The sequence below is a fragment of the Pelophylax lessonae genome (genome assembly GCF_965119305.1).
Source record: "Pelophylax lessonae genome assembly, chromosome: 13".
NCBI lineage: Eukaryota > Metazoa > Chordata > Amphibia > Anura > Ranidae > Pelophylax > Pelophylax lessonae.
Window position 1 is genome coordinate 8,070,951 of NC_138780.1, and position 26,051 is coordinate 8,097,001.

Genomic DNA, 26,051 nt, shown 5'->3' on the forward strand with positions numbered 1-26,051 from the left:
GCAAGCCAACAGTTCCATTGCAAATTGTGCAAGCTCTTGCCAGAGGTCAAGCCTGCCCACCCAGTAGTCCAGGGGTTTATCACTCCTCAGAGTATCCACATCGGCCGTTAACCCGATGTAGTCAGACACCTGTCGGTCTAGGCGTTCCCTTATGCTGGATCCGGAGTACAGCTGTAGAGATGTACCGAACGTGTGAATCTGAAATCTGTGATGGTGGTAACATTTCCACCATTTTTTGTTTGTACCGGGGGTCTAAGTACGTTTTGCCACCCAGTACAGCTCCTTGCCCTTTATGCTTTTTATACGGGGGTCCCTCTTAAAACACTGGAGCATGAAGGCCCCCATTCGCACTAAACTGAAGGTGGTCACATTATCCTGACCGGACGTCATATGACGGCGGCAGGATAATGCGCTCTGCGGCGTGTCACTCTGACTCACCACATCTCTGATCTCGGTTAAGAGCCTACTGACGTAGGCTCTTTACCATGTGACCAGCTGTGTCCAATCACAGCTGGTCACATTATAAATAGGAAGTGCCGTTGATCGGCTTTCCTCAGTTCGTGCCTGACAACCACGAGTAGAGGAGAGCCGATCTGCGGCTCTCCTGACAGGGGGGGGGGGGGTCTGCACTGGTAATCAGAGCATTGATTACCAGTGCAGACCCTTGGAGGGGGGTGCCACTAGAACCACCAGGGATGCCCGCCCATGACACCAGGGGCCTATCAGTGCCCATCAGTGCCACCAATCAGTGCAGATCAGTGCCGCCTATCAGTGCCCATCAGTGCCACCTATTTGTGCCCATCAGTGCCGCCTATCAGTGCCCATCAGTGCCACCTATCAGTGCCCATCAATGCTGTCTATCAGTGCCCAGCAGTGCCACATATCAGTGCCCATCAGTGCTGCATATCAGTGCTGCCTATCAGTGCCGTATATTAGTGCCACCCCATCAGTGCCTCCTCATCAGTGCCTGTCAGTGCAGCCTCATCAGTGCTCATCAGTGCAGGAAAAAACATATCTATTTACAAAATTTTATTACATAAACAAAAGCATTTTTTTTCAAACTTTTCAGTCTGTATTTATTTGTTTAGCAAAAAAAGAAAAAGCCTTGCGGTGATAAAATACCACCAAAAGAAAGCTCTAGAGGTAAGAAACATATAAGAAAAATTTGCCTACAATGTTATCTGTTGGCTAAAAATAGGAATACAACATATTAATATATAATATTTCATCTTAACCTGACCATTATTAAAAAAAATAATATAAAAAAAAAAACACTTGATTCTTTCTTTCGTCTTCAGAACTTTGAATAATATATATTAATATAATATATATTTCATAATTTTAACAGCATAATCAGTAAAGTGTGACATTTGTATTTCGGATCTTATCTTAGTTTTATCAAGAAAACCATTTTATTTCCTTCCTGGTAAATTCCCCTCGAGGTGTGAGCTCAGTGACCACTTCTGTTTGTCCACTGCTCACTCTATGCTGTGTATAAGCTCGTTAGTTTACTCTTTTATACTTCTTTAGATCAATCTCAAGTTATTTGGGAACATTAATTTATTGAAAAATGCAGAATTTCCTTTAAATTTAACCAAGACTTCTTCACTTAGATGTTTCATTGAGGTCCTCAGATTCCTAGAAGTTCTTCCTCTTCTCTACCACTTGTTGTGGAAGTAGATGAAACATAGAGAGGCAGCCAATACAAATCCAGAGATCACCAGTCGTATTATATTCTGCACCGTGTAATCTGAGGAGAGAATCAGAGATGGAAGTTATACAATTTTTAGAACTTTTTTGTGTGATTTTGAACTATTACAAACTCTGAAGGGTCTGGAGAAGCTTCCTTCTCATTGGACAAAAGCAATGATGTTGTTTTATGTTCCAATAGTCCTCCAATAGGAGGAGAGGTGACATAGAAAGTAACAAAAATGACCTAGGAGATAATCCCATAACGGGCTGAGAAGGAACGTAAGTTACAAGATGGTCTGACCAAAATTACAAATCCATTGGTAGGTCAACCATTAAACATATGTATTTCCACTTTGTATTTAACTTTTTGTTTTAGGAACTTTTGCAATAAATGTTCTTCTCAGTGTCTTCACATAAAGGAGGTTAAAAAAATACAATACCATTTTTTTATTTTTATTAGAGCCTTAAATGTTACTTAGCTGTAATCATTATTAAATATAGTTGATGGTTAAAGAAAAGAGAAGATTCAAATCCCCAACATCAGGGACTTATTTGGACATCATATTGCTTTGGGTCCATCTAAGGATGGGGAAGAAAAAGCAGAAAAAGCAGAAGAAGAAGAAAAAGAAAAAAAAAAGAAGAAAAAGCAGAAAAAGTACAAATAAAAGAAAAGGAAGAAAAAGAAGGAAAAGCAGGAAAGAAGAAGAAAAGGCTGAAAAAGAAGGAAAGAAGAAATAGAAGAAAATTAGGAAAAAGCAGAAAATACAGAGAAAGCAGGAAAGAAGAAGAAAAAGCAGAAAAAGAAGAAATATAAGAAATAAAAGAAAAGGAAGAAAAAGCAGGGAAAAAAAGCAGAAAAAGAAGAAAAAGAAGAAATAGAAGAAAATGAAGAAAAAGCAGAAAAAAAAAGACGAAAAAAACAGAGAAAGCAGGAAAGAAGAAGAAAAAGCAGAAAAGGAAGAAATATAAGAAATAAAAGAAAAGGAAGAAAAAGCAGGAAAAAACAGAAAAAAAGAAGAAAAAGCAGAAGAAAAGCAGGAAAGAAGAAAAAGACGAAAAAAGAAGAAATAGAATAAATAAGAAAAAATAAATAAATAAACAAAAAGGAAGAAAAAGCAGGAAAGAAGAAGAAAAGGCAGAGAAAGAAGAAGAAAAGGCAGAGAAAGAAGAAGAAAAGGCAGAGAAAGAAGAAGAAGAAAAAGCAGAAAAAAGAGCAGAAAAAAAAGAAGAAAAAGAAGAAAAAACAGAATAAAGCCGAAGAAACAGCAGAAAAAAAAGGAAAGAAGATGAAAAAAAGCAGAAAAAGAAGGAGAGAAGAAGAAAAAAACAGAAAAAGAAGAAATAGAAGAAATAGAAAAAAATAAAAAGGAGAAAAAGAAGAAAAAGAAGGAAAGAAGATGAAAAAACAGAAAAAGAAGGAAAGAAGAAAAAGCAGAAAAAGAAGAAAAAGCTGAATAAAAAGAAGAAGAAAAAGGAGGAAAATAAAAGAAGAAGAAAAAACTGAAAAAGCAGAAGAAAAGAAGGAAAGAAGAAAAGGGAGGCGGGAATTATGTTATTTTGGCCCTTTTTAGGGCTAATTCACAATCTTTTGTCAAACTAAAGGCACGGGAAGCTTGGCACTGCCATGGGGACGTGTAACAATAGTAAAACATATATAATAATAATTCATTAAAAAATGTTTCTCTCCCTAAACTGAATTATCAGCTCTCTCTAACAGCTCCAACATACATGGACAATATGGCTGCTGTTGTGAGCCCAAGCTTTAATAGAAAGTGGACTGGCTAATCTATTCCTTTAAATAATTGGCTCTCATTGGGCTCCATTTACAAAGCAGTATCTTACGACATCCAAATATGCAGTAAAATACCGCACAGCATTTTTCAAAAAGTTTTTGGGCATCCACTAAAAAAACGCTACTAAAATACCACATGAGTTTATTTTATGAAGTCATGCGGTACTTTAGTAGTGAAAGCCTGCAGTAATTCACCACTGGCAGAAGCCGGCATCCTTAACACAAACTGAAAACAGCAGGTTGTTAAGGAATACGCAGCTACCAGCATCCTTAACAACCAGTAACTGTCATGGTTGTTAAGGAGCGGGCGGCTGATGCATCCTTACCAACCAATGAGTCATCAGCTGTCAGCAGGCTTCCCCACTGATAGCTAAATGTAAAAAAAAAAAAAAAAGAATTGCCAGCAATAAAAATAAGAAAAAAATGTCGTGGGCCCACCCAATCAATACCAGGCCCTTCAGGTCTGGTAGGGATTTTCAGGGGAACTCCCACGCCAAAAAAAAAAAAAAAAGATCCTTACCAGACCCTTATCTTAACATGCAGCCTGGCATGTTAGTAAAGGGGGGGGGGTGAGTAAGTGACCCCCTCCTTAACCATACCAGGCCACATGCCCTTAACATGAGGGGGTGCTTTGGGGTAGAAGAGGCTCTGACCCCCCCCCAAAGCACCTTGTCCCCATGTTGATAGGGACAAGGGCAACTTCCCAACAGCTCTGGCTGGTGGTTTTGGGGGTCTGTGGGGAGGGGGCTTATCAGAATCAGGAAGCCCCCTTTGACCCCAGATCCTAACCCCCCCCCCATGTGAATGAATATGGAGTACATAGTACCTCAACTAATTTACCAAAAAAAAGTCTAGTGTAACAATATACAGTAGGCAGTATTTGACAAGTACAAAAAATGTTCCCGGTGTAGATCCATCGTCAATCACACCGCTGACCAAAACAAAAAAGAAAAGCTTTGCTCCCGATGCTGGCTCCCACCATCTGACAGCTCCGCCGCCTTCCGCCAGGTTGAGGATCTGGTGGAGCCATTTCTTTAGCAGCCAAGGCTAAAAATGTGCTGTGTATAATTGGTGTGCAAGGTATAAACACAGGAGTGTAACATGTAAAGATAGACTTCCATGTATTATGTATGTGGCATGCATTGAGACATATTTGATAATAAAAAGTGTCTCACCAAGAAGCCAACCTCCGGTTTTTCTGTTAGTGTCAACATGGTGGTAGAGCTAGGATTGCCTTAATATGTGGGCATCATGGACCGATCCTGGGAAGCTGGTGATCACATTTCCGAATATACATCAGGAATGCATCACAGACAACCTGTATTTTAGTGAGTGGTACCCCTTCCTATTACTGTAGATGTGTTCTTTATCAGAGGGGACAAAAAAAGGCCCATGGGTACAGTCTATTACACCCATGACATTGGGAATTCCAGCTACAGCATAGAAATCGTTCTTAAACTGATCCTACACCTGACGTGTGTTAGACAGGTGGATATATTTGGGGGCAATTGGCCTAAAACCCTGCAGGGCCTTAGCAACCAAACTTGAGAAAGATGGCTGTGATACTCCAACCACCTCTCCAGCTACCATCTGATAGGAGGCCCACAAAGTGCAGGAAAGCCAGCAACTTGGTCATGGGTGAAACTCCATGAAATGCCTGAAACTCCAAAAAAATTGGCTGCGAATAGCTCCATTAGGAATGTATGGGAAATTAATGCAACGTCCAGCTGGCAAATGAGGTTAGACTAGCCAAAGGCTCATTTATTTGGCACCCTTTTCTAAACATTTCCATGCCCTGCCCATTGAGATGTGATGAGTCTGACCAAAGTCATCACTTCCATCATTACTGCATGCCTGGACCACTGCTTAATTACCGCATACCACAAAACGGTATAGTGAATTGACAGTTTCAGGATCACATGTGTTATTTAGGGAAAATGTGTCCAGACACCAAAATACTGGATTGGATTTGTTCTATGTAGATAGTGTACTTTTATATTACCAGATTTACCAATGTATTATTATACAGTGCTGCCACAGCAGTATTTTTATAGTCATTTATTGTGTTTTGATATGTTCCTCTATACCCTACTTCTGTCTAGTGTTAGATATTTTAGTCCTTAGCTAGGAACTCCCTTTTTCTCTGCGTGCAATGTTAGTATTTCTTTCTGGAGAATCGGGAGGCTTTTATATCAAAATGTCTTTTCACCTGCAAGTATAAAACCCAAAGTGAGCCTAGAGCAAGCTATAATGGATTTCACTTCTGCATCTTGATGAGATAACACTGCCTGTGGATCTTCTCAAGTCATCAAGTTGCCAAACAATCTATACAGGCTGATTCTCAGAGCAATGAATTTTCCATAAAGTGATATCTGAGACTGAACATGTACAGATCAGAGGCTTACTCAATTCTTCAAGCTCACCGTGTATCTGCCCTATCCGGATATAGAGCTCATCACTCATCTTCCTCACAGTGTTGAACGCCGTCCTCACTTCACAGGTATAATTCCCAGAATCCTCCAGCTGAGCTGACGGCACTCTGTATGTATCAGATACATTGTATTCCCGCACAGTCTGTCCATCTCTGTATGTATCAGATACATTGTATCTGATACATACAGAGGTATAAGGACTATTGAATTCTTTCTTCATATGTGACAATTGGAATGGTACTGAGGAGACAAGGAGCTCACATTGGGGCTTACTGGTCATTCACAGTAAGCTTACTGGACACACACGCCTAGGAGAGGCAAAAAGGCGTTATTGAACTGAACTTAAGTGCGAGGTCACACTATTTGAGGTGAGAACACAGCAAAAAAAAGGGGGGGGGGCACTCATCGCATTGTGGTGGCAGATGGACGTGTTCACTTAACATTACGAAAGGAGAAATAAGAGTGAGCACTTTGTATAACATGGATATCGGTGAAGGGGAGGATCATCACAATACATTTGTTTAAAAACTGCACAGTAGTGGACTATGTGCAAAAAATGTATCCTGTGTAAGCACAGAAAAAAGGAAGGCTATTATGTTGGCAAAAAAGTGGCGGAAGGGTATAATTGTAAAAATATTATCTTTATTGTTACTTTGGTTCACAATGGAAACATATTCAAATAGAATGTATAAACAAGAAAGAATACCCGGACAAAATAAACCAGACCCACATAAATGGGAGTATGGACTCGCCGCAGGCAATGAGAAGCCACAAACATGGACACACAAGAATAACAGGAACAAAAAATATATATTATCGTCCAGACGCCAGAGTAATCCCATACAGAAGAACTCCAACCACTCGCCGTGTATATCCTATCAATTGAAGAGGTAAATGTGGAGTTTCCCTGTGTGGATCTCTGGGGGCTCAAGCTAGTGAGGCTGGGATAAATACACGGCGATTGCCGGTTGGGATCACTCTGGCGTCTGGACGATAATATATATTTTTTGTTCCTGTTTTTCATGTGTGTCCATGTTTGTGGCTTTCGGGGTTATTGGGGGTTGATTAAAATAATAATAGGTAAAAAGAAAAGTGATTTTAAAAGCCATGTATTCATATTATGCATATAAGATTCTGAATGGTGCAGCATGACTTCCATTTTGTTTTTAAGGTCAAACAAAGTTCATATATACTTGTTAAACAAAATGTCTCTTACAAGCTTACAAGAGAGCATAGAATTTCAACAATAGGGTCTTATAATTTCAGCAGACATTTCTATTTTCTTTTGTCATAAATAAGCTGATACATTGACATCTCTATCAGATAACAGATGTTAAGGGGATGGTAGTGTCAGTCTGTCTATAAGTATTTAACAATAGACAAGGGCTCAGTGTTTTTCATCAGACATATAAAATATAAATGTTAAAGGTACATTATTATATGTGAGAAGATATTAGCCATAATTATGTCATTATCTTATGTAAGGCATATACATATATATTTAGGAATGTTGTATCACATTTTGGGTTTATATTCTCATAGTAGTATCTTACTTAGACTTAAAACTAAAGTGAATACTAATTACTTCATTTTAAGGCATGTGGTAGGAGTGTTTATATAAGAATTGCTTTAGTCTCGTTTAAGTGCTCAAAGGTGTCGTAAATATACCAACCTAGTCTAGATGTCTGACAGTTGTGTCACAATCCAAATAAGTAATGGCTTCTCACTAGCCGACAGGTCAGAGGTCATTAGATAAGAAGGATGGGTAAATGTTTTAATTATGTTAACACATCTAATGAATGCTGCATTTTTTCTGGCTCTGAGGAAGGGGGCTCGCCCCTGAAACGCGTCAGCCTAGCCACAGCAGCCCCATGCGACTATCTGCATGTCCATTCGTCACAACTGGGACCTGGCTACTTTGGAGACTGTATATGCTACTTTGATGTGTGTTGTATCACACCAGTTTTGTGAGTACTTTGTACACTTTTTAATATTTTAATAAATGGTTTTATGGTAATGCACTAGGTCGGTGCGCCCCTCTTTTTCTTTTTTTCCTTTCTATCAGTGGTTCTGGATACCCTTGATCCTGAAGGGGGCAGCAAGACCAAACAGCTCTCTCTACATCTGAGTTAGTAGTGCACCTCTTTCTACTCCATCAGACAGCACTCGAGCGCAGGAGGTTTTGTTTTACTACAAAGAGATATACACTGTGGGACAACCCCTCCCCTTTAGCAGCCAATCCACATATACATATACATCCCATAATAGGTTGATCTTAAGGCAGACAGAAACAATAGAACAATGGAATACAGGTACTTAACAATACCAAACCCCACCCCACCTCACTATCTAGCAAGGGTCTATGAGACACTCCTGCAATATTCTAGTAATCTGAAAAGTCAAATTGTTTATCTGTTTATATTTCCTGAGGGGTATTGTTCAGAAATATTATTGTCCCAAGTGAAAGAGCCCCTCACTGTTTCAACACAAACCACACATATAGAACCCAGGATAACCGGTGTAACACGAAATGCTGAGTTCAGTGTGATTGTACAGTGAGTCTCATTAGTGCAGACCCAACTGGGGTTCTTGGTCACCCTGTGCCCCTAATAGACACGGGGTGACTTACACATAAGAGGGGCCGGGGAAGCTGGACAAGGAGTTTCCTGACTTCTCTAAAGTAATCTGGGTTCCACGAGCCCCACAGCCAAAGGGACTCACACAGGATACATTTTTTTTGAACAACGTTTTTCAGGCTATGTTGACAAACACTATCGGGAATACATAATGTATTATTAGCCCCCTTTTTTGAGTTTGAAACTACAGTAGTGGACTATATTGTTTTTATTAAATTTGAATACATCACAAGTTTGATTATTTCACATGCTATCTCTAGTGTAGCACACGTTTGTTACAATTGGGATATAACAGTTGTTATCATCCACCATATTTATTTTTAATTATTTGTGATTGCTTTGTATTATTTAGCACAGCACTATGTGTTGGTTTTTCATGTTATTACACACTTTAGAATGAGATGGTGATTAGAGCTTGGAGCTTCCCTTATTGGATCAGTAGTGGTTGTAGTAGCTCGCAGGATTCGGTGACTAGTGCACCTGATATTGTGACACCGTATACTGAATATTGGGAAAGCTGGAAGTGTTTTCTGCCAATGCCTGGAGATCTCATTGACTTAATTTACTTTTATATCCTCACCATGTATCTGGATATAGATCCCATCACTTCTCTTCTTCACAGATCCAGATCTCATCCTCACTTCACAGGTATAATTCCCAGAATCCTCCAGCTGAGCTGACCGCACTCTGTATGTATCAGATACATTGTATCCCCGCACATTCCGTCCATCTCTGTAGAAGGCAAAGTGCAGCTCTGTGCCACCTCTGAGCGGATCCAGTCTGGTGTCACATCTCACCGTCATCTCACCTCCTTCTATTACACTGGATGAAGGCCCCTTTATTTGTGGAGGAGAGAAGAGCTCTGGAAGAGGAAAGGATGACAATGATTGGTCAGTATGAACTCTATTCCCTCAACATGTGACTGGCGGGGGAATAAAGAAATGAGAAGTATATATGAGGATAATGTATGATTGGACCAAAGCCATTCATTCAGGGTTACACACTCACCATGTATTATCTGGATATAGAGCCCATCACTCATCTTCCTCACAGTGTCAGACGCTGTCCTCACTTCACAGGTATAATTCCCAGAATCCTCCAGCTGAGCTGACGGCACTCTGTATGTATCAGATACATTGTATCCCCACACATTCCGTCCTTCTCTGTAGAGGGCAAAGTGCAGCTCTGTGCCCCCTCTGAGCGGATCCAGTCTGGTGTCACATCTCACCGTCATCTCATCTCCTTCTATTACCCTGGACGGGGTCACTTTTATTTCTGGAGGGGAGAAGAGCTCTGGAAGAGGAAATCGTTAGAAATGGAAAATGATGGAAATACATTAATTATTATTCTCTAAATGTTGACAATCACACAATGCTGTGCAATGGATATAGAGAAATGTCCATCAGTGTTGAACTAATTGGATCTGTTGTATCCACTACAGTAATAGAGAGCCCGGCATGGTCAGCTTTGTCACAAGTCATTTATTCTAAATGTATATCTGGATGGTGAGCGGTCAGCCGAGACACTGGAGGTAACCAACACAGACATACAGACTTCAAGCAGGCAATGTCCTTAACCAATTGCCAACCGTCCCACGCAGATTTACTGTGGCAGGTCGGCTCAGCTGTGCATAATTCCATAGATCTACATAGACACAGCGGGAGGCAGACTGTGGGAGGAGCTCGATCACCGCCAACCTCCAGTAATCTTCGGCAAAATTGACAGGAGAGCCGTCTGGAATGTAAACAATGTAAAACGGCTCTCCTGTCAGAGAGGCAGGGAAAGATCATGTGATTCAGCTAAGCTGACCAATCTCTCTGTGCCTCTGTTCAGTACATCCCCCACACAGTTAGTAAGCACATATAAGAAACACATTTAACCCCTTGATCACCCCCAGTGTTAACCCTTTCCCTGCCAGTGTCATTTATCCAGTTTACGACCGCCCACTGCAGTTTTACTGCGGCAGGCAGGCGCTCCTGTGGAAACTGCAGTAGGTATACGTTGGTTGCACTCAGGGAGCTAAAGGGCGATCCTGCCCCTCCGGTGGTGCGCTCCCGCCCCTGCTCGTCAGCGAGGAAGCAGATGCAGCGGGCAGGCGGCTCCGATTGCCACCTAACACCTGCGATCGCTCCCCGCTGAGAGAGAAGGACGGTCGGATGTTGTAAACACAGCTGACTGTTCTTCTCTCTGGAATGATCACAGAGCGCCTGTGATCCTTCTATATAGGATCACATGTCTCTATGATCATATACACAAGCCACACCCCCATACAGTTACAAACACGCCCCTAGGTACACATTTAACCCCTTCATCACCCACACTGTTAACCCCTTCCCTGCCAGTGTCATTATTACAGTGACAGTGCATATCTTTAGCACTGATTACTGTAGTAATGTCACTGGTCACCCCAAAAGTGTCAAAAATGTCAGTTAGGGGTCCGATCTGTCCGCCACAATGTTGCAGTCCCACTACAAATAGCAGATCACCTCCATTACTAGTAAAAAATAATGACATAAATCTTAGTTAGTAAACGCTATACCTTTTGCACAAACCAATCAATATACACTTATTGCGATTTTTTTTACCAAAAATATGTAGCAGAAAACAAATTGGCCTAAAATGTTAACAAATTTTGATTTTTAAATGATTTCTTTTTGGGAATGTTATATAGCAGAATGTGAAATATATATATATATATATATATATATATATATATATATGTATATATATACTGTATATTTTTTTTTTTCAGAATTGTCGCTCTTTTTTTGTTTATAGCACAAAAAAAAAATCGCACAGGTGATCAAATACCACCAAAAGAAAGCTCTATTTGTGGGAAAAAAAGGACATCAATTTTATTTGGGTACAGCGTTGCACGACCGCGCAATTGTCAATTAAAATAACGCAGTGCCTAATCGCAAAATATAGCCTGGTCATTAAGGGGGAAAATCTGGTCATTAAGTGGTTAATAAATGAATAAAGACCGAGAATTTTGAAGAAAAAAAAAAACTTTTTCATAGGTTGTTATAAAAGTTTGCAAACAGGTCATTTTTCCCCCTCATTGATGGGCACTGATGAGGCTGCACTGATGGGCAATGATAGGCTGCACTGATGGGGTGGCACTGATGAAGTGGCACTGATGGGCATTGATGGACACTGATAGTCTGTACTAAAGGGCTTTAATGAGGTGTTCAATGCCCCCACAGCAAACAGCTTTCCATGGGGGGCACCCAAGCCAAGCCACAGCTCCCTGTGTCCATTCAGACACTGAGCTGTGACCCTGCCCTTACCCCTCTGTCTCTTGATTGGCTGACTGACTTTGATTGACAGCAGCGGGAGCCAATGGTGCCGTGCTCCTGTCTCAGCCAATGAAGAGGGGAGTCCTGGGAAGCTGATAAAACTCCTGCAACCTTGCTGGATAAAGATGGGTTCAGGTAAATATTAGGGGGGTGAGGGGGGCTGCTCCACACAGGAGGCTTTTTTTATCTTAATGCACCTTCTGACTTTACTATCCCTTTAAGGCCCCTTTCAAACTTGTGCGACTTTAAAGTCGCACGATTTTACCGCTATGTTGCTGCGACTTTGTTGCCTGCGATTTTGATGCGATTTTGACTGGGCTTGATGTCTTTTGACCTCAAAATGCATCAAAATCGGGCCAAAGTAGTGCAGAGACTACTATGAAGTCAGTGCGACTTCAAGTCACCCAGATACGAACGGTACTCATTGGAAATAATGCAATTTTGCAGTTCCAAATCGCAGGACAAGTCGCACAAGTGTGAAAGGGGCCTAAGGCTTATGAACATAACAGAAGCACACTTTATATATATGTTTTTTTTTCTTTTTTTTTTTTTTTTTTAATGTTCATTAAAAAAAAAAAAAACTCAATCTTTTAAGAAACAAATCTTTTTCTAGGTGCAGTTGGAGTGTATCTATAGAGAAGTGCAGTGCCATCTGTCAGTGGCTTTTCTCATAAATAAAGACATGTAATCATCATGTCAATGCTGACATAAATATGTTTTTGTTAAAAAAAAGTTGTCGCCCCCCCCCCCCCCAAAAAAAAAAAAAGTCACTTTAGCAGGCTGCATGGTGAAATTTAAGGTCAATTTCAACAACAGGATCCCTTTAAAGATTTTTTTTCACCTTCCTCTGGATCAACCAAAGTTTCTAAGGATAGAGTTTTATATAGGATTTTATTTTACCTTTCACAGAGATAAAGGAGACATCTGAGCGCTCCTGGACATTTGACAGATCAATGTGTTGTATTCGTTTAGTACATTTGTAGAGTCCAGACTGACTCATCCTTATATTAGGAATATGGAACTCGGAGTCGGTTTCTGATGATTTTATCTCCTGATCATCCTTGTAGAATTTTGTGTTTATTGCATTATAATATATTGCATGATGACATCTCAGAGTCAGGGGGTCTCCTTCATATATGGAGGATGGAGGTCTCTGCAGGATGACATGACCTGAAATATAATAAAATGTACTTTAGGTTGTTCTATTCACACCCAACAATCTGTAATGATGGAGATGAGATGATGACTCACTGTCTGTAACATTTAGGAAGACGGGATCACTGATATCACCACCAATGGTCCGGCACTGGTAATCTCCACTGTCCCGACGTACTAAAGATCTAATGATATGAAGTCTCTGTTGATCTCCTTCTATCAGTGTCTGGTTTCTGTACCATTGATAGGTCCGGGACCCCTCTGGTATAGTAGACGGCACATTACATGTCAGAGTCACACTGTCATAGTATAGAATATTCCCCCAGTTGGGTGTGAAGGTCACCACAGGTTTGATGGCCTCTCCTATAGAAGAAAAGAGATCACACAGAACACATAGATAGCACAGTGTGCAGCAAAACACAGATAGGTGACCACATCTTGTATGAGAAAAGAACATTCTCTATAGAAATGGCAATGATTTTAGTCCCTTTATCATTAGCAGTATATAGCAGTCTTGTGACTTCTATGAGTGTCTGGTTAAAGCTTGTAGGAGGGGTTTTCATTCTCCCACGATCGCCTTATCAGGGCGCAGGACCCCTGACCCTCTGTCTGGGCAGTGCTGATTGGCCCTGTGCTGATCACATGCACCCTCCCAAGAAAAAAAAAAAAAAAACTCTCTAGCAATACACACCCAACTGAGCCCATCCCCAGGCTCAGTAAATTTCTAGAGATTGATTGAGGAAAGTGGAAGAACTGGAGGATCAAAGAGGACAGGATCGAACAGCCTTGTTACACAATGCGGAGGATTAACCCCTCGGGTTCCACAGTGAGTATAAAAAGCATTCTTTACTTCATATACAGACTGATTTTACTGTTGTGGGTTTAGTAACACTTTAAAACTCTCAAAACATTCTAACCAGGCCATTTTTTGCGTTACTTTAACTGACAGTTGCGCAGTCGTGCGACGCTGTACCCAAATAAAATTGATGTCTTTTTATTCCCGCAAATAGAGATTTCTTTTGGTGCTATTTGATCACCCGTGCGATTTTTATTTTTTGCGCTATAAACAAAAAAAGAGCAATGTTTCTGAAAAGAAAAACAATATTTTTCACATTCCGCTATATAACACCCCCCCCCCCCCCAAAAAAAAATCTAAATTTTTCATCCTTTTAGGCCAATTTGTATTCTGCTTTCATGAAGGTCCTTTCTATAGCGGGTTTGGGAAGGGATTAATGCTTTATAAACAGTTACAGCAAACAGCTTTTTCTTTTTGGGATAAAGGTCTTACCTAAATAAATAAATGCACACCCCCTGTCAGTGTTAAATGGTCTGTCCCATGCCTGTAACTTTAACCACTTACCCGCCGTCAATTTACGTCGGTCCTTTGACGCTAAATTCCGGGGTTATGGCAGCAGATAGCTGACATAACCCTGGTATTTTTTTAACGGCGGGCGATCGGCTTTCAGATAAGGGTGGTCCCAGCAGCGGATTTGCCGCGGGATCACCCTTACAGTGCGGCGGAAGAGGTGCCCCCCCCCCTTCCGCTACGTCCCGGCCATTTTCCCCGCTTACCGGACCCGCCGGCAGCGGGTAAAACTATCCAGTCCCGGATCCTCTAAGACAGGAAGTCGAGTGAGGGAAAGATGGTCCCCACTCAACTCCATGATCTTGGAGGACCGGAGCGACGTCAAACGTCGTTGCCTAGCAACCGGTTTAAAGAGCCGATTTTTTTTAACAATTTTTTAGTGTAGTTGTGAGGTGTGAGGTCATTTTGACCCCAAATCTCACAATAAAGAGGACCTGTCATGCCTATTTCTATTATAAGGGATATTTACATTCCTTGTTATGGGAATAAAAATGATCACATTTTTTTTTTTTAAACTGTGTAAAATTAAAAAATAATAAATAAAATAAATAGGAAAAAAAATTAAAGTGCCCTCTTATCAAAAAAAATGTTATCAAAAGGGACAGTGTGAAAATAAAATATAAAAGGTAAAATAAATAAGAAGAATAAAATAAGAATTTAAAGCGCCCCGGCCCCCGAGCTCACGTGCAGAAGTTGACGCATACACAAGTCCCGCCCACATATGTAAACGGTGTTCAAACCACACATGTGAGGTATCGCGGCGATCGTTAGAGCGAGAGCAATAATTTGAGCCCTAGATCTCTTCTGTAACTCTAAGCTGGTAACCTGTAGAAATTTTTAAATTGTTGCCTATGGGGATTTTTAAGTGCCAATCTTTGTCGCAATTCCGCGAGCATGCGCAATTTTGAAGCGTGACATGTTGGGTATCTATTTACTCGGCGTAACATTATCTTTCACATTGTGGAAAAAAATTGGGCTAACTTTACTGTTTTCTTATTTTTTAATTTAAAAAAGTGAATTTTTCCCAAAAAAATTGCGTTTGGAAAACCGCTGCGCAAATGCGGTGTGATAAAAAAATATTGTGTAAAACAATAAATTATTTTCCGCGCTGTGATGTATATTTTGGTGAAAAAATAAAAACAATGTATAAAACCTGAAGCTGCTGCTCACTAGGTAAAATACCAGAAAAAACTATAAACATAAATAGACAGCGCTAACAGGTGACAAAATGTGAAATAAATTATAAATATATATAAATGTGCTACAATAATTAATTGGTGCCCTAAAACATTGATGCTCTAAAAAAATTGATTGGTACAACCAAAAGGTGTATTTATAAACAATACATATATAATAAATAATAAAGTGCTATGATTAAGTGTCCATAATATAACCATTAAGGTGCAAAGTGATTTGTTAAGGTGCAGTCCAATAAATGTTTCTTCAACAGAAAACTAAAGTGCCAAACAGGTGCTCGAATCCATAAAAGTGCCCAAGTGCTCTTCAGGAAAAAAGGCCCCCAATGGGGATGCACTCACCAGATTTTGGGTAAAAATGAGCCTTGAACATGTATAATGTTCCTTGATCGGATCACAGGATCAATGCAGCTACCCTAGCATATGAGATATCCCTCAAACGGATGGATGGATGACATGCACCTCATAGACTGGCTCCTTAATAATTCGTCTCCTCTCTCTCTCCCATGTGTGTTTCAAATACAAAGAGAGAAGCCATACATAGTGAAGCCCGTAGTATTTATTTAAAAACAGAATGGTAAGAATAATACTCACAAAGTATCTTTAAAAAATCGGCAATGAACAGCATTAAGCAGCCTAGCACAGTCAATCCTCTAATTTCCGTGTCGCTGCCGGCGTGCGTTCCACGGTGGTTAACAGGAAATGACGCTGCAAAAGCTCCGCTGCCCGGAAGTGCGTCGACGCGTTTCGCCCGCCTTAATGGGCGTTATCAAAGACATCACTTCCGGTAAGGCGGCTTGTGTTTTTATACTTAATTGACTCTACTCGCAGCCAATCGAAGGAGAAAGGGGGGTGGCATATACTCTATCTATCAGCTTCCTGTTGACAGTCTACTACTAAGCGTGTCCCCACGGTGCAAATAGCAACTCAATCCGCAATATTTATTTGGATGAATAAAATAAATTAATGAATATATGCAAATCTATCGAAAATTAAAATCACCACCTCATTTCCTGTTGCCGATAACTTATTATATTGTTAAAAAACCTTAAAATTTATTACACTTCATAAAATTCATAAATACAAATCATACATATCAGCGTTATTCAAAAAAATCTTATTTGTTTAATAAAACAATTCAGATAAAAAGGTCGATATTGTAGCAAGAATATATATTAGTATCTATTATTTTCAAAATCCCAAAAAGAATAAAAAAACGAAAAAAAATATAAAAAATATATATAAATATATAATGAAAAAAAAATATGTGAAGAAAATATGTGAAAAAAATTATAAAAAATGAAAATAGTAATAAATAAAAATAAAATAAAAATAAAAATAAAAATAAAAATAAATATAAAAATAAAAATAAAAATAAAAATAAAATAAAAATAAATATAAAAATAAAAAAATAAAAATAAGAAAAAAATAAAATAAATAAAAATAAAAATAAAAATAAGTATAGCAAATAAAAAATAAAAAATAAAAAATAAAAAATAATAAATAATAAACAAAATAAAGTAGAAATGAAAATAATAATAAAAATAAAAATAAAAATTAAAAAAGGAAACAAAGATTTACTTAAACAATGTGGGATTCAAAATAATCAAAATTATGCCTCAGCCTTAGAAGAAAAAAACAGAGAAGGGGGAAGGGGAGGAAAATTTTTTTACCAGTTAGACAGAAAACAGTTCAGATCCAATTCTATATTGAGACCCCGGGGCTGTAAGGTCCCGAGGCGATGAATCCATTGCGTTTCGTTTTTAGAGATTGCTCTCTTTAGATTACCCCCCCTCCAATGTGGTTCAACCCTATCTATACCACAAAATGCTAACCCTCTGGGATCACTATTGTGGACCAATCTGAAATGATTGGATACGCTGTGGTGACGAAATCCCTTTTTGATGTTAATCACATGCTCCCGCAATCTTACTCTGAGTTCTCTCGTTGTTCTGCCCACGTACTGTAGCCCACATGGGCACGTCAACAGATACGTTACATGGGTAGATGAACACGTGATAAACTTGTCTATGGTATACTGTTTCCCATCGACAAGGGACCTAAATTCGGAGGTTTTGCGTTTCCTATGCCTCGAAGTTTTACATATTGCACATCTCCCACAGCTAAAATAACCGACTTGATCTAAAAATGTACATGTTTTAACCGGAGGGTTTACCACATTATGCGCCAGTTTCAATCTTAAAGTGCTTGGTTTAGCGTAGACGAATTTAGGCCTTGAAGGTAAAATCGTTTTTAAAATGTCGTCCTTTAAAAGCAATGGCCAATGTTTTTTTTATAATGTGTTCTACTTGTTTGTATTGCCTAGTAAAACCTGTCATAAAAGCCAAACCGTAGTTGTTAGAATGATTTGAATCTTTTGTTTTATCCTTCAACAGCTCTTTCCTATCAATCTTCCTGATGTTTTCTTTAGTGTTGATGAGTTCCTTGGAGTTGTAACCTTTTTCTTCAAATCTTTTTATTAACAAATTGGCTTGCTGATCGTAGTCTTCTTCCCGGTCACAGTTCCGTCTTAGAGTAAGACGGAACTGTGACCGGGAAGAAGACTACGATCAGCAAGCCAATTTGTTAATAAAAAGATTTGAAGAAAAAGGTTACAACTCCAAGGAACTCATCAACACTAAAGAAAACATCAGGAAGATTGATAGGAAAGAGCTGTTGAAGGATAAAACAAAAGATTCAAATCATTCTAACAACTACGGTTTGGCTTTTATGACAGGTTTTACTAGGCAATACAAACAAGTAGAACACATTATAAAAAAACATTGGCCATTGCTTTTAAAGGACGACATTTTAAAAACGATTTTACCTTCAAGGCCTAAATTCGTCTACGCTAAACCAAGCACTTTAAGATTGAAACTGGCGCATAATGTGGTAAACCCTCCGGTTAAAACATGTACATTTTTAGATCAAGTCGGTTATTTTAGCTGTGGGAGATGTGCAATATGTAAAACTTCGAGGCATAGGAAACGCAAAACCTCCGAATTTAGGTCCCTTGTCGATGGGAAACAGTATACCATAGACAAGTTTATCACGTGTTCATCTACCCATGTAACGTATCTGTTGACGTGCCCATGTGGGCTACAGTACGTGGGCAGAACAACGAGAGAACTCAGAGTAAGATTGCGGGAGCATGTGACTAACATCAAAAAGGGATTTCGTCACCACAGCGTATCCAATCATTTCAGATTGGTCCACAATAGTGATCCCAGAGGGTTAGCATTTTGTGGTATAGATAGGGTTGAACCACATTGGAGGGGGGGTAATCTAAAGAGAGCAATCTCTAAAAATGAAACGCAATGGATTCATCGCCTCGGGACCTTACAGCCCCGGGGTCTCAATATAGAATTGGATCTGAACTGTTTTCTGTCTAACTGGTAAAAAAATTTTCCTCCCCTTCCCCCTTCTCTGTTTTTTTCTTCTAAGGCTGAGGCATAATTTTGATTATTTTGAATCCCACATTGTTTAAGTAAATCTTTGTTTCCTTTTTTAATTTTTATTTTTATTTTTATTATTATTTTCATTTCTACTTTATTTTGTTTATTATTTATTATTTTTTATTTTTTATTTTTTATTTTTTATTTGCTATACTTATTTTTATTTTTATTTTTATTTATTTTATTTTTTTCTTATTTTTATTTTTTTATTTTTATATTTATTTTTATTTTATTTTTATTTTTATTTTTATATTTATTTTTATTTTTATTTTTATTTTTATTTTTATTTTATTTTTATTTATTACTATTTTCATTTTTTATAATTTTTTTCACATATTTTCTTCACATATTTTTTTTCATTATATATTTATATATATTTTTTATATTTTTTTTCGTTTTTTTATTCTTTTTGGGATTTTGAAAATAATAGATACTAATATATATTCTTGCTACAATATCGACCTTTTTATCTGAATTGTTTTATTAAACAAATAAGATTTTTTTGAATAACGCTGATATGTATGATTTGTATTTATGAATTTTATGAAGTGTAATAAATTTTAAGGTTTTTTAACAATATAATAAGTTATCGGCAACAGGAAATGAGGTGGTGATTTTAATTTTCGATAGATTTGCATATATTCATTAATTTATTTTATTCATCCAAATAAATATTGCGGATTGAGTTGCTATTTGCACCGTGGGGACACGCTTAGTAGTAGACTGTCAACAGGAAGCTGATAGATAGAGTATATGCCACCCCCCTTTCTCCTTCGATTGGCTGCGAGTAGAGTCAATTAAGTATAAAAACACAAGCCGCCTTACCGGAAGTGATGTCTTTGATAACGCCCATTAAGGCGGGCGAAACGCGTCGACGCACTTCCGGGCAGCGGAGCTTTTGCAGCGTCATTTCCTGTTAACCACCGTGGAACGCACGCCGGCAGCGACACGGAAATTAGAGGATTGACTGTGCTAGGCTGCTTAATGCTGTTCATTGCCGATTTTTTAAAGATACTTTGTGAGTATTATTCTTACCATTCTGTTTTTAAATAAATACTACGGGCTTCACTATGTATGGCTTCTCTCTTTGTATTTGAAACACACATGGGAGAGAGAGAGGAGACGAATTATTAAGGAGCCAGTCTATGAGGTGCATGTCATCCATCCATCCGTTTGAGGGATATCTCATATGCTAGGGTAGCTGCATTGATCCTGTGATCCGATCAAGGAACATTATACATGTTCAAGGCTCATTTTTACCCAAAATCTGGTGAGTGCATCCCCATTGGGGGCCTTTTTTCCTGAAGAGCACTTGGGCACTTTTATGGATTCGAGCACCTGTTTGGCACTTTAGTTTTCTGTTGAAGAAACATTTATTGGACTGCACCTTAACAAATCACTTTGCACCTTAATGGTTATATTATGGACACTTAATCATAGCACTTTATTATTTATTATATATGTATTGTTTATAAATACACCTTTTGGTTGTACCAATCAATTTTTTTAGAGCATCAATGTTTTAGGGCACCAATTAATTATTGTAGCACATTTATATATATTTATAATTTATTTCACATTTTGTCACCTGTTAGCGCTGTCTATTTATGTTTATAATTATGATAAAAAAATATTGCAACGATCTCCATTTTATTCTCTAGGGTCTCTGCTAAAAAAAAATATATATATATATATATATATATATATATATATAATGTTTGGGGGTTCTAAGTAGTTTTCTAGCAAAATAAGAAAAACTGATTTTAGCTTGTCAAGTGTCAAAAATAGGCCCGCTCTTAACCAATTGCTGACTGCCGCACGACTATTTACAGCGGCAGTCTGGCTCTCCTGGGCAAACCGACGTAGGGCTACGTCGCTCGCCCAGGAGCCTCTAGGGGGTGAGCGCGCACCGCCGGAGGCGCGCTCCCACCCCCGCTAGTTCCCGCACATCCCCGCGTGAGTGATTGGTGGCTCCGATGTCCGCTGGTCACTCGCGATCTCCCGCTGGAGAGGGAGAAAGGCAGGCGGCCGATGTAAACAAAGCCGTCTGTCATTCTCCCTGATATAACTGCAGAGATCATACGATCCTGCTATGTAGGATCGTATGTCTCTGTGGTTACATCACAAGCCACGCCCCTTTACAGTTAGAGTCACCCCCTAGGGACACACTTAACCCCTGGATCACTAATAAAGTTAACCCCTTCCCTGTCAGTGTCATTTTTACAGTAACAGTGCATATGTATAGCACTGATCACTGTAGTAATGTCACTGGTACTCCCAAAAGTGTCAAAAATGTCAGTCAAAGGTCCGATCTGTCCACCGTAATGTCGCAGTCCCGCAAAAAAAAATCGCAGATCGTAAAAAAAAAACAATAAAAATTGCATAAATATTTCCCTTAGTTAGTAAACGCAATAACTTTCGCGCAAACCAATCAAAATACACTTATTGCGATTTTTTTTTTTTTACCAAAAATATGTAGCAGAAAACAAATTGGCCAAAAATGTTAAAAAATTTTGATTTTTACATTTTTTGGGGGGGGGAATTTCATTTTAAAAAAATGTGAAAAATATTGTTATTTTTTCAAAATGTATGCTCTTTTTTTGTTTATAGCGCAAAAAATAAAAATCGCACAGGCGATCAAATACCAACAAAAGAAAGCTCTGTTTGTGGGAAAAAAAGGACGTCAATTTCATTTGGGTACAGCGTCGCATGACAGCGCAATTGTCAGTTAAAGTCGCACAGTGCCGAATCGCAAAATAGGCCCTGGTCTTTGAGCAGCCAAATCCTCCGGGGCTTAAGTGGTTTAAGTGGTTAAGAGAGCTTTTCTGTTGAAAAACAACAGACTTACTGACTCGATTACTAGATCAAAATAGATGAAAAAAAGCCTAAACTAATACAACCATTGCACGTAAGAATTGGTAAGCTGCAATATAACAAATGTTTGCTTTTGGGTGTTAATATAACGCTTTAATGCAAAGTTATTAAAATTATAATCCATATAATCCAAATCTGTTCTTTTACAAAAAAAAAAAAAACATTATTTTTCATAGTATTATTGTATTTATGGCAAATTGTTCAGTATCAGATTTGTACTCACCAGAGTTTCCCACGCTCAAAGCTGAAAAGCCAAAAAACACTTTTTAGACACTATTATGTACAGTACATGTCATTAAATCATTTCTGATGCATTTCAATCATTTTTCTTCTAATATTCAGTTAAAATATTATACTTTTTTTTATACCCGTTATGTAAATTTTCCCAGATCACCAGAAGAAGATTGAATTTGCCACTCTGTCTTAGGTGACAAACTGTGGTTTGGAGAAGTCGGGTTAAGTAATGAGACTGTATGTTGCCATTCCACCATTGGGTAGGCATCAGTTGCCCTTTATTTCACCCCATAAGACCCCTTACATAGTGGACATGTTCATTTACCTATAAAATCCTTCCAGGCATCCATCATAACCCCTTTACCAAGACATTTATGCTTTACGTAGCCACCAGCCAACCCACCACCACCTAAATGAAGCTTATTTCAATCAACAGCCAGACTGTTCCCCGTCACTCTTATGCAATTCCAGTCAAACAGAACAGAATTATGTGAAAAAATAGAAAGGAAGCCCGTGCGCTGCCAGAAGGTATTTATAGCAAAGCAGAAGCTGAAAATAAAAGCAGGAGATGAAAATAAATGTGTAGAATAATAGGTAAAAAAAGCAGCCAATTCTGTATTTTCACCGAAATACCAGATGATCAAGAATATATAGAATGAATCGGCGCTATTTTCAAAATTGTTGAAGGATAAATATAATTTCTAAAGGATAAATAAATGATATTAGGGTATCATAAACACATAAATATATTGAAATAAATAAATAACTCAGCAGAGTGCAGGTGACGATAAATGCCTAAAAATAAAATAAATAAACCCACAGAGGGATTCCACAAAAGGTGAGTTAGAGCCGGTCCACACTAGCGCGACTTGTCAGCCTGACAAGTCGTGCTCCCTCGTGGTCCATTGACCGCTACAGGACCCGTTCTAATAACTTAGAAAAAGGGTCCTGTACTACTTCGGGGCGACCTCGGAGCGACTTGCATAGACTTCCATTATGTGAAGTCCCTGCAAGTCGCTCCGAAGTCGTGGTGCATGGAAATGCACAAGTCGCCCCCGAAGTAGTAGAGAGTCGTGTCGCCCCAGTGTGAACCGACTCTAAAGGTGACAGTGAATCAAAGTGCCATCCAATAAAAATAAATATATCCAAATATCTGTGGAGTACAAAATAAATATATAAATAATAACTCAGTAAATCAAAGTGCTATCTCTCTCCACAAACTGCCTATCAGGATCTCCAGTCTGGGAAGACTTTAAATGGACAACTAAAGAAAACTAACCATCAGGACGTGGTTAAGCATAAGAATCTCCTCCCCTGACTGGGTGGCATTTTTCCGTGACAATCTAAAGTTACTCAACTGGATGACCAATAGGACGGGATAGAGTATTTGGAAAGCCTCTCCTTGACTGGGTGGAGATTTTCCCTCGTCAAGCGATACAACCATGGCGGATGTCGTTGAAAATTAATTGCCAGGACTTCAAGTAAAGGCCCAGAACCTCTCCTATATAGTGGGTTTTCTGTTGGTTCCTTTATTTGGTCCTACAAAACTCCTGGACCTAGACCAAGTGTCAAGATGAACGATGAATGAATGCTCCATTTTTCTTGATGTGTTGAAACTGAGGGGGATAGTATGCTCTACAGACACTTTTTGTATGTTTTTAAATAGTGATCATCTGGATGCGAATACTTTGGGATTAAGAAGCAGGAATTCTGTATACTTGTCTCTAGCTTCCATTTGAATGAATATGTAGGATATCTACAAAGGATACAGCAAAGTGTAGGACGTCAGGAGTGGAATCAGAATCCCTGACGAAGATTTATGTCATTTATCACACATGTATCGAAACGCGTTGGATTATTTACCACTCCTTTAGGAACACTGTGTTTTTATTGTGTATCGTTTCAATGTAATGAATGAGCCATTTCTGTAACATGGCCAGATCAAGTTGTGATATCCTGCACTATGTATAATTACCAAGAATCAGTCATATATGGTGTAATTTTCAATAAAAATCTTTTAGAAATAATATTACCCATTATATAGTTTATTGTTACCCATAAAGTCCCACACTCTACCTTGGGGGTTTTTCTTTGAAATCAAAGTGCCATATACTGATATAAATATATCCAAATATCCGTGGAATAAAATATTATTTATGTGTTTATGATACCCTAATATCATTTATTTATCCTTTAGAAATTATATTTATCCTTCAACAATTTTGAAAATAGCGCCGATTCATTCTATATATTCCAGAACAGAATTATGAAGTCACCAGACCCCCCTTAACTGGACCAAACAACCAGAACCCCCCAATCCTTCATGAAGTGTATAAGTCTGGTGGTGGACCTCAGTACCCAACCTTACTACATTTTCATCATTTACTTTGGCAATTAAAAACAAAGCTCTTCTGAAAATCACATTTGTGGCTCTGACTTATCTAGATAAATGGGATCCTTCCAGCCTGAGTAAAAAGACCACGAATAGAGCGTACAATCAATACTTGTGAAGCAGCACTAGTCAAAAATATGCTCTGCCCAGATACCTTCTGTAACTCCGTTCTGTAAGATGAAATCCACCATCACTGAGAGCGGGTTTTACTAAACAATTATAACATAATGTATTTCTTATGGAATAAGACAGACCATACATTCCCCTTTAGATGGTGAACATAAAGTAAGAAGAAGAGGGGTCAACTTACTTTGTCCACAACAGATGCAAATATAATAAGCGTATTATACGTAGAGAACCCAACAGGTTCAACGTAATGATTTTTTTTTTTTTGTATTTCACACAATCTCAAAAGAAAGACACTTAGCTGATAATCAGAATAAAATAAAAGAATACTCAGAATGAAAAAAAACAAGGATCTTTCTACTTACACAGGAACACGATGGCGAGAAAGACTGACATGGTAGACGGGACCTAGAAGATGTGACTGTCCTGAGAAGCAGAAGTTTTGACGGTCTTTGTACTTCTTGAACTTTATTTATAGGCATTTCTCAAGAGTTAAAACCAATGTCGTGAGAATGCAGAAAGAGGAATAATTTGTGATAGCCAATTTAGGTATTGAGTCTGCCTTATCTGATATGATAGTCTAGACCAGGGGTGTCCAAACTACGGCCCTCCAGCTGTTGCGGAACTACACGTCCCATGAAGCATTGTAAAACGCCGACATTGACAGACAAAGCTAGGCATATTGAGAATTGTAGTTCGTGAACAGTTGGAGGGCTATAGTTTGGACACCCCTGGTCTAGACAAAACTCATATTACATTTTAAGGGTGGACTCTGCTTTCCATTTACCCAGGATTGCTGGTCTAGCTAGTTCATATAATAGTAAGGACACTTGTTTGGAGTCCAGTGTTGTTACTTTGGCAAGGTATGGGGTCCATTGCTATCTTACTGAATAGTACACTAGCGACACCATACAGGCAAGCTTTTTTGGAGATAAGAATGGTAAACACGGGCAGGGGCCTACCGGCAATCCTTTGGGGTAGATGTACAGATGAAAATAGAAACAGACACTCTTTTGGTAAGATGTACCAATATGAATTGTAAACTCCAATATGAATTATAAACTCGGTTCCAACCAACAGGTAATCGTCTAATGTAGATGTACCAATACAAAGTGTAAACTCAGGTTACAACCTACAATCAATCCTTTGGTTAAGACGTACTGATGAGAATAGAAGCAAACACCCTTTTGGGGGAAATATGCTGATAAGAATAGTACATCCAAACCGTCACTTACACATAGACTATGGCTCTGCCCACCAATACATTCCTTCTGGAGGGAAGTGGAACTGTATGTGGCCTCCCCCACTGGTCTAGCTCCTCATACGGACCCTTACCTGTTGCTTTTAGGAAACTTTGATGTGGTCTTACATAAATCCTCCAAAATGCAGTCTAATATCCTCA

The 26,051-nt window shown here is 38.7% G+C and overlaps 2 protein-coding genes across 2 annotated transcripts in view; both read right to left on the reverse strand.

Annotated features, from left to right (window-relative positions):
• Positions 1–1,358: 1,358 nt before the first annotated feature.
• Positions 1,359–26,051, reverse strand: part of LOC309543151 (Fc receptor-like protein 5) — a 144,168-nt gene continuing 119,475 nt past the window's right edge. The window contains exons 9-11 of the mRNA XM_082242536.1: positions 9,561–9,845; positions 9,133–9,414; positions 1,359–1,750 (exon numbers count right to left, since the gene is read on the reverse strand). Coding sequence (XP_082098662.1) covers positions 1,659–1,750; positions 9,133–9,414; positions 9,561–9,845 — 659 coding nt within the window. The 3' untranslated portion in view covers positions 1,359–1,658. The remainder of the gene's footprint in view (positions 1,751–9,132; positions 9,415–9,560; positions 9,846–26,051) is intronic.
• On the reverse strand, positions 12,717–13,463 carry LOC309569792 (low affinity immunoglobulin gamma Fc region receptor II-b-like; the record flags this gene model as incomplete). The annotated part of the gene is made up of 2 exons (XM_082275796.1): positions 12,717–13,021; positions 13,103–13,463. 2 exons carry the CDS (start codon positions 13,461–13,463, stop codon positions 12,717–12,719), a joined length of 666 nt encoding a protein of 221 aa, XP_082131922.1.